Consider the following 14,577-nt stretch of genomic DNA (forward strand, 5'->3'; position numbering starts at 1 on the left):
CACACCATGCAAAGCTCTTGAATAGTGCCTGTCACACAGTAGGCAGTAAATATTAGCTGCTGTTACTGTAATGTGAGATTGTTAAGTCCTATACTCTGCTGTTGTCCATTCATTTTAAAAGTATGTATTATTGAATACCTGCGTTGTGCATAACTCTATGTTAAGTAAATGGAGATACAGTAATGAGCAAGACACAGTCCCTGCTGTTGAGAAACTTAACAGTTTAGATGGCAGAATATCTAAACTACCATGTAGAAGTTTTATCACTCTGACAAGTTATAGATTTTACCTTATAACCAACTGAAACTTTTACCACTTCACTTTCTATGCATTTCTACTTGTATGTTCTTAAGCATTAATAATGCTACTCAGAAGGTATTTAAATCATTTGTTTATCCAATGTGGCTATAGTAAAGGGGTTGTGAAAAAAGAGTGGCAGTTTCAATATTTGGAAGCTCCTGTTGTTAAAATAGATGAATTAAAGTCTTACTTGTTTTATAATAGAATCTTCAGATTTTTAAAGGATTTTGGAACTTTGCTCCTGCATTTAAACTTTATTATGTGCCTCTTTGGGAGAAGCATCTGTTAGTAAATTTAGGTAATCCTGTGCTCATAATAAAAACACGAATAATGCAGAGCTTAATATAAGGACTGCTTCCTGGACTTTGCTTGACATGTTCTTTTTTTAATGTTAGAAACATATCCTTATTGATTAGATATTGCCAGAAGCTAGTAGTATTGAAAGAGAGATTAGCATTTACTAGAGCAATCAGAGGCTTTGATATAAATATTCATATAATCAAAGAAGTGAAACAGCAACTTAGAGTATTAAAAAATGGAGGATTGGAGAGAAAATGGAATAATAAGCCTCCAGGTTTGTTAAAATGAGTGGACACACAGACCAGTGGACAAGAATACCTGTATGACATGGAGAGGCCATTTTTCAGCTCTGATTACATCCATCATCAAGCAGCCTTATGATCTTTATTCGATTTCTCAAATTGACTTCCCTTTGAGATAGAGAATTCACTGAGTGGCCAATGCAAATATCAGTCAACTTGGTAGTTTTTTAAATTATAAATTATTAAATTGACTGTTGGGTTCAAATCCATCTCATATATAGAATAAGCCATTTTTTTCCTAGGGCCTTTTCACTGCCAGATAAGCTCTTCATTGCAGTTTCAGACCAACAGAGCTTAGAAAACAAACTTCGAGGTATAGAGAAAGCAACAATAATTGCAAAGCTTTTCCTGACAATTAATATATCTTTCCTCTCCCACCCATAAACTCATATGCTTATATCCCCAATAATGTGGGAAAAGATTTTCACTTACTTTCTAGATTTTTCCATTAGATATCTACTCAGATTTCTTATCTTTTGACCTAGCTTTTATCAAGCCACTGTTATCCCTAACAGTATTGAAGTAGTGGTTAAAATTATTCCTTTAATTGCAGTTAGTTATCTTTAGCTTGGATTGAAGAGACAGTTCTTTGGATGGCTTGCGTATCCTTGAAATTGTGGGCATTTCCAAAGTCTCTGCTAAATTAGTTCTTTAGAGAGAAAACATTCAGCCTATAGCCCACATTTATACAAAACAAATAGCATCCAAAATTTTTTGGTATATTTATTTTCTTCCTCTCCATAAGTTTTGCCCCCAAGTAGTTTCCTTCTAAACCAATCCCTTGATTCTGTGAGTTAGAACATTTCTTGCTAGTGAAATTTAGAATGTCTCTAAAACCAGAATTCTTATATAAATTCACCTTGCAAGAAAAGGTGATTCTGCTACCTTTATCAAAAATCTTTTTTTTTCTTACTCTTTCATTTTCCTATCGAAGCCCAGTGGGCTCCACTCCCTTGAAATGAGTGGACTTTTGGTAGAAAAAATTGTTCTTGCTTCAGTGCTAAACAGCCTTTTCTGGTGAGAAATATGAAATCACTGACTTGAGAAGCAAAATGCATTCAGTTTATCAATATACAGTTATCTGTAATATCTGCGAATTCTACCAGGTGAGCTGCTCCAGGTGTGTTTTAATTTTTTACTTGTCCTTTTTGTGCCCTGTCCACATGGTTATTAGCTATAGGTATTCACTTAGAGTACTTATGACTATGAGCAACTGCATCTTTCCCTCAGGTCATGCTGTTAAATTGAGCAGTGCTGCATATAAGCAGTACAGTTTGTGGCTTTCCAGTTATACACTATTGGGTCAGGTACTTCCAGTGTTACTTTCATGTTTGTTTTTGGCCTACTGTGCTGTTTCAGCTCCCTGTGTACAAGTAGATATTCCTTTCATTATTTTTTCTTACCTGCCCAGCCTCACAAAGCTTATTAAGCTATATATTAATACCAAATAAATAAATATTTAAAAATCCGTGAAAAGTTGTGATGGCTTAATAAATCGAGCATTTAGGTGTTCCTCCTGGAACTTGTCCTCATGTGCTTAAGAATAGTTAATTCATTAATTGAATAAATATTTATTGAGGATTGTTTCTAGTATCAAGCAAGTTTCTTCTCTGGTACCTGCTGTTTTCTTTTTGTCCAGCTTGTTTTCACTTACTTTCATCTCTTCTTTGATAGCTCTCTGATATCTCCAAACCTTTTCTTCCAAATTCATTTCTAGGGGGAAAAAATTCAGTACAATTTTGTTATCATTCAAAGATCTTAGTGAGCCAATTTGAATTCCTTCTTTTGTTACTCTTGTGTTTTTATTCTGAATCTAATTGCTTTCCTTTATTATGGCTAGCTAATTCCAGTATATAGTTGAGACCTTTCTAAAAACTTTTATTCCTCATACTAACGTAGTAGTAGTTTTACAGTGTAATGGGGCTTAAAATATCAGTTTCATGTTTTGAACTTGAGGCTATCTAGCTACAGCAGGAAGGCCACATTGTATATGATAGCAGAGGAGGAAAGTAGATTGACTCCTACTTTTACAGGCTTTTTAATATTTCTATAGTGTTCATTTTAGCGAACTTTTGTTATCATGATGTAGTAATCACAGTTATGTTTTAAAAACAACTTCTAAATTCTGTGTACTGTGAAAATTATAAAAGTTAAAGAATTTCATAAAATTTCATATTTTCTGTTTATGTGTAAGCAAGGCTTAAAGAAAAACTACTATGATATCAACCGTTGATTACTTCAGGGATTTTGACCCTTGAGAAAGAACTTTCTTTTCTTAAATCATTGGGGTTTTTCCCCCTATACTATAATATAATTACTCCTTAGATAGTGTGTTTTCAAATAATTAAATTTCTTGTCATCCTCCTTGATCATTTCCTACATTTCTCACCTTTTCTTTAAGAATGTGATCTTAAAATGGTGTATATGCTATTTGTATTGCTCAGCCTGAAATGGAAAGATGAGTTGATGTGAAGATGATATCTGATTCAGCCTTAAGCTGCGACTGGTCTCTTTTCAGCTTTAGATAAGTCTTTTGTCTTTCAGGATTACCATTGGGTGTCCAGTATGAATTAACTGTGATGATTTTGAAAGGGGGTATATTATCTTTCAGGATCTGTATTGAGGCCTTCAATTTTATTTTACTCTTGTGCAGCAGGAATAAATAAGTTGGTTTAAAATACTTTAAAAATGTGCCTCAGCCTCTGAAATGCCTCTTGATTTGGCCTGCTCTTTAAAAAAGACGTTATTTTTCAAACTTTGTCGTTTATCCAAACTATAACTGAAAGACATGTACTTTACAGCCTAATGGACTCATAATGCATGATTACACAACTTTAGAACCCATTTTGTTAAATGAGGTGGTGACATTTTATGCGCTATTAAGCCAACTAGAATAATTTTTTTGCTCTTAGCCATAACTTCTCTGTGTCCTTATTGAAGAAATTTTGGGGTGTGTTGTAGAACGTTTTTGACAAGAGAGAGCGTTTCTAAAGATATGTGGAAACAGGGCCTTTTTGCTATTATTCCCTCAAGAAAAATAAGACAGACGAAACTTGTGAAATGGGGAAGTAGTTGAAATGTCGCAGTTTGTGTTATAACACATCAAATTATATTTGTTTAGTATTAGTTCATTTGGAAAAGTGAATATTAAAATTACAGCTTTATTCCCTTTTTAAAAATACCCTACCAGTTATGAGAGCTCATATGTGTGAGTGTATGTGTGTATAAAATAAAGCATTAAGAGCTATACTTTCAGCATTTCATGTTTTTGCAATCCAGTGTATTTAAAACAGCTCAAGAAGGTAGTCCTGTTTTCAGTACAATATGAACAGTTTTATTTCTGTTACTGTTTACTCAATAAACTGAATAAAAGAGACTAGAAAATAGTTTGCTGAGTCTTGGATGAAATAACTATAATATAAAGCTACCCTGTATAATATAATGTGTTGTCCTGGATTTCTTATATGTTGACAGTTTCCCCCCATTCTTTGCTGTGCAAATCTACTTGAAATTGTCTAACTTTCCCCCCAAAATGAATTAAATGTTCTTCTTATTATATGTGAACTACAGAAAACAAGAAAGCAAAAAGAATATAAAAAATCATCAATGATTCCATCTATTCACAGCTACTGATGTTAACACTTTGGGGGTATTGCTTTCCAGATCCATTTGTACGCATGTGTAAACTCATACACACATAACATTTTTTCCACAAAAAATGTTTTGTACTCTGCTTTTTTCACTTAATGTGTTTCTGTGTTACTGCATATATTTCTGAATGGCTATATTTTGCTGTATGCATTCACTGTAACTTGTTTACATGATTCTCCACTGTTGATCATTTAGCCTAAACCCAATTTTTCCCCTATTAAAACAGCATGGGAATGAACATCCTTATGGCTAATTTTTTCATCCCTTTATTCAATAAATATTCATTATTCGTTGAGTACCTTTACTGCGTGTCAGCCATTGTGTTTAGTATTGGGTTACAACAGTGAGCACAAAACACAAAGTTACTACTCATGTGCAATTTAAATTCTAGCAGGAGAGCAGTTGTTAATCAGATAATCACATTGTTGAATATGTAGTTTATAACTGAAATGGATTCTCTGAAAGAAAAGGAATACTGTTCTGTGAGAGAATATAGCCAAGGATCCTGACTGGGGTTAGGGAAGACCTCATTGAGGAGGTGCTGCCTGAGCTGGCAGTTAACTAATTGGAAGAAGTTGAGGGCAGGTTGGTGTTTCAGAGAGAGAGATTATTCCAGACAAAGTGAAAGGTATTGTGCAAAGGCCTTGTGGCAGGAGGGATTATAGTCTATTTGAGGAACTGAAAGAAAGGTAGTGTGGCATGAACACTGAAAGCAGTAGTATAAGACATGACTAGAGAGGAAGCTAGAGGCCAGGGCAAGCAGAGCCTCATAAGCCATGGTATGGACTTTGATCTTTATCCTAGGAGTGATAGGATGCCATTGAAGGGTTTTTCTGTTTGTTTGTTTACTTCAATTTATATTTTTTATTAATTAAAATTTTATTAATTTTTTTAAAAGGTAACACATTCACATGGTTCAAAATTCAAAAGGAACAAAAGGATACAGAATTAAAAAAAAAATCTTCCCCCTACCCTGTTCCCCGTCCCAGAGGCAAACATTATTACCAATTTCTTTGGTATCTTTCCAGAGATGATCTTTGAATATAAAAACAAATATTTAGGAGTGCCCATCTCTTAACAATTTCACCAAAACAAAGTATTATCTTTGCTAATCTGATCGGATAAAAAATATATCAGAGTTGTTTTAATTTGCACTTTTTATTTGTATGAGTAAAGTTGAGCATCTTTTTATATTTAGGGCCGTGTGTGTGTGTGTGTGTGTGTGTGTGTGTGTATATATATATATTTAGCAATGCTTTATTTTTACTTTTTTTGAGTTTTTGAATTTTATTTAATTTATTTTTTATACAACAGGTTCTTATTAGTTATCTATTTTATGCATATTATATGCATTGAAGGATTTTAAACTGAGTAATATCTGATTGCAGGCTGAACTAATCGGACCAGGAGCAGAGCGGATGCAAGGAGATCAGTTAGGAGATTGTTGCAGTGATTTATGTGAGAAAGATGATAGCTTGGATTATGTTTGTGGTGGAAACAGAAAGAAGTAGACAAATTCAAGAGATTTTTAGGAAGTAAAATTGATTCAACTTGGAGAATATTAATATATTTTTTTAAAGCATTAAGTTCCCAGAAGTGGAATTCTCAATGCAAAGGGCAGAATTATTTTAAAAGCTTATGGCAGATATCAAATTGCTTTCCAGAAAGATTATTTCAGTGCACTCTCCCATTAGCAGTGTATTAGAGTACCTATTTCCATATACCTTCACCAACAATGAGCATTAACTTTCTTCTTATTTTTTAATACCTTTTACAGAAATTGATTAGATACTTCAATTTTTTAAATACATTTATTTATTAATTTATTTTTGGCTGCACTGGGTCTTCGTTGCTGCACGCAGGCCTTTCTCTAGTTGCAGTGAGCGGGGGCTACTCTTCGTTGTGATGCGTGGGCTTATTGCTGTGGCTTCTCTTGTTGCAGAGCATGGGCTCTAGGCACATGGCTTCAGCAGTTGTGGCTTGCGGGCTCTAGAGTGCAGGCTCAGTAGTTGTGGCACACGGGCTTAGTTGCTCTGTGGCATCTGGGATCTTCCCGGACCAGGGCTCGAACCCGTGTCTCCTGCATAGGCAGGCGGACTCTCAACCACTGCACCACCAGGGAAGCCCAGATACTTCAATTTTTAAAATGGAGATTATTTCACCAACTAAAATAATATAGTAGTTTGGGAATGTGTGTACATATTTTGGTTTTGGAAAGTGTAGGTTTCATTCTTAATATCTGTTTCTAAAAGCTGAAACTAAAACAAAAAGATTTAATGGGAATGTTGCCTCGGGAACTTGGGAAAAAGAAAAATGTACGGTAGATTTAAGTCAGATTAAGTATGACTGGAAAGTTATGTTTTTGTTGAAATTTTTAATAACCCAGCTTCTGTTCTATATAGTCAATGCCAAGACTCATACTTTCCTAAACACTGTATTGTAACTGTGCTCTGTCATGAGGATGGACGTAGGGTTCCAAAATACCTTACATAAACATACTGATAAAGAGGCCAACGTATGTAAAGATTTTGACCACAAAGATGGAAATATGGAAATATTTCTTAAATTTTATGTAATATTTTGATAGCTTAATAGATAAGAAATAAATGTATAGATAACTTCAAATAAATGTATGGATAACTTTTTGACAATATGAGGATGGCTATAGCTGAAAGTAAGAAATTTAGAGAAATAAGTAGCTTTTAAAAAACTATTGAAATAGTTTGAGTTTAAAAGATATTGACCTTAGATTCAGAATAAAAGTTATGTTTGTAATGTTTTCGTATTTTCCTCAAATATTTACATAATTCTACACTATTGAACTATATTTATTTTTGAAATGACATGTTACTCACTGCTTTTGTTCTCTCTTTCAACAGTTAAAAGATGTTGATACTCAGAAAATCATAAAAGCAATGCTCTCTTATGTGTGGCCCAGAGACAGGCCAGATCTACGAGCTAGGGTTGCCATTTCCTTGGGATTTTTGGGTGGAGCAAAGGTAAGAATAAGAGAAATTATGTATTGTTTGTTGCTATAACTAGGAAATACTATGACATTTTCTAGTAAAGAAACTTAGGCTGATATAAGTCACTTTGGGGAGTATTGTCAACATTTAGGGCCCTCGTTTATGTAACTCTTCTATTCAGTCAGCAGAAATTATATGATAATGCCTGATTTATCTATGTATCAGACTTATAACAGCCTCAACCTAATGGAATTCTTCCTGAAACCAGTGTAAGATATAGGATCGTGGGTTGTAACAAAGCATAAGGAACTTGTAAAAGAAGCTCCTCAGAGTCCTGCTGGCTTTTATTTAATACATATTTCTGGTAAGCTTAGTTTTCAGTTCCTAGTAAATTGAAAAGAGGATGAAGACATTTTAGGTACATTAATAGTCATAAGTGGTAAACAGCAGTGTGACATGAAGGGAAAAATAAAACAGAAAAACTTAAAAAAACCCAAAAGCCAAAAAGCTGGGCATTTTGGTACATTCAGTATAGGGACCCTCTACATCTTAGCAGCCTCCTCAGTTTATCACCATACTGTAACACATTTTAATAAGGCAAAGTTATGATAATGATTCTGGGCTTTCAAGAAGAACTCCTTTCAATTTATTCAGATTTTAAAGTCAGTGAATTCTATTATCTTTAGGTACAATATATAGTCATAGTACATATTATAGTCTCAAGTCAGGCTTCCTGGGCTCTGCCTCTTACTAACCTTGTAACCTTGGGTAAATTGCTTACTGTCCATTCCTTGGTTTCCCAGTTTGTAAAAAAAGGTAAAATAGGTTGTCATAAGAATTAAATAAATTAACATATAAAAGACTTAGAACAGTACCTGGCACATAATAAAACATTATATACGTGTTAAAATAAAAATAGATTTGGATTTCCATCAGAAATATGGTACAAAAAAATGTCTGCTCAAAAGTATAAATGAGATTTGGCTATAATTTGGTTATCATTCTATGTATAAGGGTTAATACATTGTTTTAGAACCCAGTTCTTATCACTTATTTCTTCTCTGTGTCCTGTGTGTTCCCTTTTATTTACTCATTCTTTACCCTATCCTAAAAATATTTACTGAGAACTTGTCATACAAGTATGGTTCTTGGCCCTGCAGGGTATTCAAATATGAGTAAAGCACATTTTTTTCTCAAATTATAAGGATAAGACAAGTTTTACTTATTGTCGTAATACAACATAGGTCATAAATGATTGAAAATAAGTACCATTCAAGTATTGGAGGGCTTCAAAGGAAAGAACCACCAATATGGGGAGTCAGGAAAGGTTTCACAGAGGAGGTGATGTCTGAGATAGGCCTGGATTGATGAGTAGGATTGTTACAGGTATAGGAATAACATGGACAAGATGAGAGAGATCATATAGTGTGAGTGGAGAAGTGAGTAGTCCAGTTTTGCTCTAATGAAGAGATAATGTTTCAGAGGAATTAGAAGTAATCTTGGAAAGATAAATAGAATTCCTACTGTGAAATACCTTAACTGTAAAACTGTAAAATTTATTTAATCATGTTGGAAGTAGGAACCTCTATTTTGAGTAGAAGAGTAATAAGGTTAGAGCTGTACTTTAGGGAATTAATTTGACTGTTGTATAAGATGAATTAGGGTGGTGAGAGACCTAAAGTAGGGATACCATTCATTCATTTTCATTTCATGCATTCATTCAGCAAACACTTACCAGCCAGTTAGGAGGCTAATGTAATAGCCTAGATGAGAAGTAATAGTAGTTTGTACTGGAGCGGGTGATAGAGATGGTAATATGGAGAGAAGAGGTGCCAGGGATATTGTGAATTAGGGGAGGTAGAATCAACAAGACTTAGCAATGGATGAGATATTAAAAGTAAAAAACAGAATAGGATTCAAAGATGATGCCAAGGATGAGAGAATGATAATGCCTTTAACAGAAGTAGGTAGTAAGTCAGGAAGTCTTGTTTGGGAAGATGAAAATTTTGGTTTCGGGCATGTTAAGTTTGAGGTGCCAGTGGAACATCAAGTGGCTCATAATACAAAATGCAAGACAAGCTCAGGAAGGAGCCCAGGGCTAGAGATATTGAGGTGATAGTTGAAACAATGCAAATTAATGAGTTCATCAAAGAAAAGAACAGAAATAGACAACAACTGCAGACGTCACTTGTGATAAATGTGTTCCTGTAGGGAAGTAAATAATAGTGGAAAAAGGGAAGGCATGATTAGAGAGTAAAACCAAAATAATTCAGTCAGACTCCATCTATTTTCTGGTCTCCTTTCTCATCTATGGGCTCTGGTGAGTACTCTCCCAGTGAACTTCCCTGGGAGAGAATTTAAATGAAGATTCTGAGCAACAAACCAAGAATCCATACTTTATTCTCTTTGTCAAGCCGAAAAGAGAGAACTGTATTACAAATCTAATTTTGTTAGCTAATGTTGAAAAATTTTAACTCATTCATTTTTAGAACAGTATTGGTTGCTGAATTGTCTTTTACCTACAAATTACTGAAGGATAAGGATTCTTCTGAGCTCCTGTGCAAGGCAGTATTAGCAAATTGCTCTTTATTCCTTCATGTGATTGTAAGTACCTTGCTGACAAGTTAAAGGCAGATTGTTTTCTGGACTTTCTTTTGAATTGAAGAGAGCAGATTAGAAGATGACCAAGCTAGTCAAAGGGAGGAGTCCTAAGTACTGACATTTGTGTTAGACTTTGTTTTTAGAGTGAATTTCAGTCCTTCAAAATGTAAATTTTTGTTGCTTGGTGACAGGTCGATATCAGGTATAAAATGCAGACCAAGTTAACATCCATAAGGACTGAAGTATTTTCAGAAGGCTAATATTTGATTCTTCCGTCAACGAACACTGAGCACCCATAGAATGGAAAGTGCTGTACTAATCTCATATAAACTGATTACAAGTAAACCGAAATTAATATAGAGAAATAAGTTTTCCAAATGTATTTTTGATTTCTTTTGGATCAGGAAAAGGAGGAAATTACCAGGTGTTATGATGCATGCTGGTACTTTCAGAGCATATATATTAAAAGTTTTCTTTCACTAGGTAGGAACTACACCACAGAGCAACTTTAGGAATGTAGAGCGTAGTAGTAGCATTTAACCATTCCTAACATCATTTGTTCAGCTTCTATACTGTCCTCAGTTTAAAAATAATCACTCTGCCAAATCTTTAAAACCTAGTCGTTATTTATTTATTTATTTAACACCTTTATTGGAGTATAATTGCTTTACAGTGTTGTGTTAGTTACTGCTGTATGACAAAGTGCATCAGCTATATGTATACATATATACCCATATCCCCTCCCTCTTGTGTCTCCTTCCCACCCTCCCTATCCCACCCCTCTAGATGGATACAAAGCACCTAGCTGATCTTGCTATGCTATGTGGCTGCTTCCTACTAACTAGCTGTTTTACATTTGGTAGTGTATATATGTCCATGCCACTCTTGCACTTCGACCCAGTTTACCCTTCCCCCTCCCCATGTCCTCAAGTCCATTCTCTATGTCTGCGTCTTCATTCCTGTCCTACCCCTAGGTTCTTCACAACGTTTTTTTTTTCTTTAGATTCCAAATATATGTGTTAGCATATGGTATTTGTTTTTCTCTTTCTGACTTACTTCACTCTGTATGACAGTCTCTAGGTCCATTCACCTCACTACAAATAACTCAATTTCGTTTCTTTTTATGGCTGAGTAATATTCCATTGTATATATGTGCCACTTCTTCTTTATCCATTCATCTGTCGATGGACACTTAGGTTGGTTCCATGTCCTGGCTATTGTAAATAGAGGTGCAATGAACGTTGTGGTGCAGGACTCTTTTTGAATTATGGTTTTCTCAGGGTATATGCCCAGTAGTGGGATTGCTGGGTCGTATGGTAGTTCTATTGTCAGTTTCTTAAGGAACCTCCATACTGTTCTCCATAGGGGCTGTATCAATTTACATTCCCACCAACAGTGCAGAAGGGTTCCCTTTTCTCCACACCCTCTCCAGCATTAATTGTTTGTAGATTTTTTGATGATGGCCGTTCTGACTGGTATGAGGTGATACCTCATTGTAGTTTTGATTTGCATTTCTCTAGTGATTAACAATGTTGAACATCCTTTCATGTGTTTGTTGGCCATTTGTATATCTTCTTTGGAGAAATGTCAGTTTAGGTCTTCTGCCCATTTTTGGATTGGGTTGTTTGTGGTTTTGATATTGAGCTGCATGAGCTGCTTGTATATTTTGGAGATTAATCCTCTGTCAGTTGCTTTGTTTGCAAATTTATTCTGCCTTTCTGGGGGTTCTCTTTTCCTCTTGCTTATGGTTTCCATTGCTGTGCAAAAGCTTTTAGATTTGGTTAGGTTTATTTTTGTTTTTATTTCCCTTTCTCTAGGAGGTGGGTCAGAAAGGATCTTGCTGTGATTTATGTCATAGAGTGTTCTGCCTGTGTTTTTCTCTAAGAGTTTGATAGTGTCTGGCCTTACATTTAGGTCGTTAATCCATTTTGAGTTTATTTTTGTGTATGGTGTTAGGGAGTGTTCTATTTTCATTCCTTTACATGTAGCTGTGCAATTTTCCCAGCACCACTTATCAAAGAGGCTGTCTTTTCTCCATTGTATATTCTTGTCTCCTTTCTCAAAGATAAGGGGACCATATGTGCATGGGTTTATCTTTGGCCTTTCTATCCTGTTCCATTGATTTGTATTTCTGTTTTTGTTCCAGTACCATACTGCCTTGATTACTGTAGCTTTATAGTATAGTCTGAAGACAGGGAGCCTGATTCCTCCAGCTCCGTTTATCTTTCTCAAGATTGCTTTGGCTATTCAGGGTCTTTTGTGTTTCTATACAAATTGTGAAATTTTTTGTTCTAGGTCTGTAAAACCTGCCATTGGTAGTTTGATAGGTATTGCTTTGAATCTGTAGATTGCTTTGTGTAGTATATTCATTTCCACAGTGTTGCTTCTTCCAATCAAGAACATGGTGTATCTCTCCATCTATTTGTATCATCTTTAATTTCTTTCTCAGTGTCTTATAGTTTTCTGCATACAGGTCTTTTGTCTCCTTGGGTAGGTTTATTCCTAGGTATTTTATTCTTTTTGTTGCACCGGTAAATGGGAGTGTTTCCTTAATTTCTCTTTCAGATTTTTCATCATTATTGTATAGGAATACAAGAGATTTCTGTGCATTAACTTTGTATCCTGCTACTTTACCAAATTCATTGATTAGCTCTAGTAGTTTTCTGGTAGCATCTTTAGCATTCTCTATGTACAGTATCATGTCATCTACAAACAGTGACAGTTTTACTACTTCTTTTCCGATTTGGCTTCCTTTTATTTCTTTTTCTTGTCTGATTGCTGTGGCTAAGGCTTCCAAAACTATGTTGAATAATAGTGGTGAGAATGGGCAACCTTGTTTCGTTCCTGATCTTAGTGGAAATGGTTTCAGTTTTTCACCGTTGAGAACAATGCTAGCTGTGGGTTTGTCATATATGGCCCTTATTATGTTGAGATAAGTTCCCTCTATGCCTACTTTCTGGCATGTTTTTATCATAAACAGATGTTGAATTTTATCAAAAGCTTTTTCTGCATCTATTGAGATTATCATATGGTTTTTATCCTTCAGTTTGTTAATATGGTTTATCACATTGACTAATTTGCATATATTGAAGAATCCTTGCATTCCTGGGATCAACCTCACTTGATCATGGTGTATGATCCTTTTAATGTGCTGTTGGATTCTGTTTCCTAGTATTTTGTTGAGGATTTTTGCATCTATGTTCGTCAGTGATATTGACCTGTAGTTTTCTTTTTCTTGTGACATCTTTGCTGCTTTGGGTATCGGGGTGATGGTGGCCTCATAGAATGAGTTTGGGAGTGTTCCTCCCTCTGCTATATTTTGGAAGGATTTGGGAAGAATAGATGTTAGCTCTTCTCTAAATGTTTGATAGAATTCACCTGTGAAGCCATCTGGTCCTGGGCTTTCTTTGTTGGAAGATTTTTAATCACAGTTTCAATTTCAGTGCTTGTAATTGGTCTGTTCATATTTTCTCTTTCTTCCTGGTTCAGTCTCAGAAGGTTGTGCTTTTCTAAGAATTTGTCCATTTCTTCCAGGCTGTCCATTTTATTGGCATAGAGTTGCTTGTAGTAATCTCTCATGATCCTTTGTATTTCTGCAGTGTCAGTTGTTACTTCTCCTTTTTCATTTCTAATTCAAGTGATTTGAGTCTTCTCCCTTTTTTTCTTGATGAGTCTGGCTAATGGTTTATCAGTTTTGCTTATCTTCTCAAAGAACCAGCTTTTAGTTTTATTGATCTTTGCTTTCGTTTTCTTCATTTCTTTTTCATTTATTTCTGATCTAATCTTTATGATTTCTTTCCTTCTGCTGACTTTGGGGTTATTTTGTTCTTCTTTCTCTGATTGCTTTAGGTGTAAGGTTAGGTTGTTTATTTGAGATGTTTCTTATTTCTTGAGGTAGGATTGTGTTGCTATAAACTTCCCTCTTAGAGCTGCTTTTGCTGCATCCCATAGGTTTTGCGTCATCATGTTTTCATTATCATTTGTTTCTAGGTATTTTTTGATTTCCTGTTTGATTTCTTCAGTGATCTCTTGGTTATTTAGTTGTGTATTGTTTAGCCTCCATGTGTTTGTATTTTTTACAGACTTTTCCCTGTAATTGATATCTAGTTCCATATTGTTGTGGTCAGAAAGATGCTCAATACAATTTCAGTTTTCTTAAATTTACCAAGACTTGATATGTGACCCAAGATATGATCTATCCTGGACAATGTTCCATGAGCACTTAAGAAGAAAGTGTATTCCGCTGTTTTTGGATGGAATGTCCTGTAAATATCAGTTAAGTCCATCTTGTTTAATGTATCATTTAAAGCTTGTGTTTCCTTATTGATTTTCATTTTGGATGGTCTGTCCATTGGTGAAAGTGGGGTGTTAAAGTCCCCTACTATGATTGTGTTACTGTCGATTTCCCCTTTTATGGCTGTTAACATTTGCCTTATGTATTGAGGTGCTCTTATGTT

The 14,577-nt window shown here is 34.9% G+C and overlaps 1 protein-coding gene across 1 annotated transcript in view; it reads left to right on the forward strand.

Moving 5' to 3' along the window:
- ABCB7 (ATP binding cassette subfamily B member 7) overlaps window positions 1-14,577 on the forward strand; it is a 135,946-nt gene that overhangs the window by 46,847 nt on the left and 74,522 nt on the right. The window contains exon 4 of the mRNA XM_030847195.3: window positions 7,433-7,552. Coding sequence (XP_030703055.1) covers window positions 7,433-7,552 — 120 coding nt within the window. The remainder of the gene's footprint in view (window positions 1-7,432; window positions 7,553-14,577) is intronic.

Source organism: Globicephala melas, chromosome X (genome assembly GCF_963455315.2).
Source record: "Globicephala melas chromosome X, mGloMel1.2, whole genome shotgun sequence".
NCBI lineage: Eukaryota > Metazoa > Chordata > Mammalia > Artiodactyla > Delphinidae > Globicephala > Globicephala melas.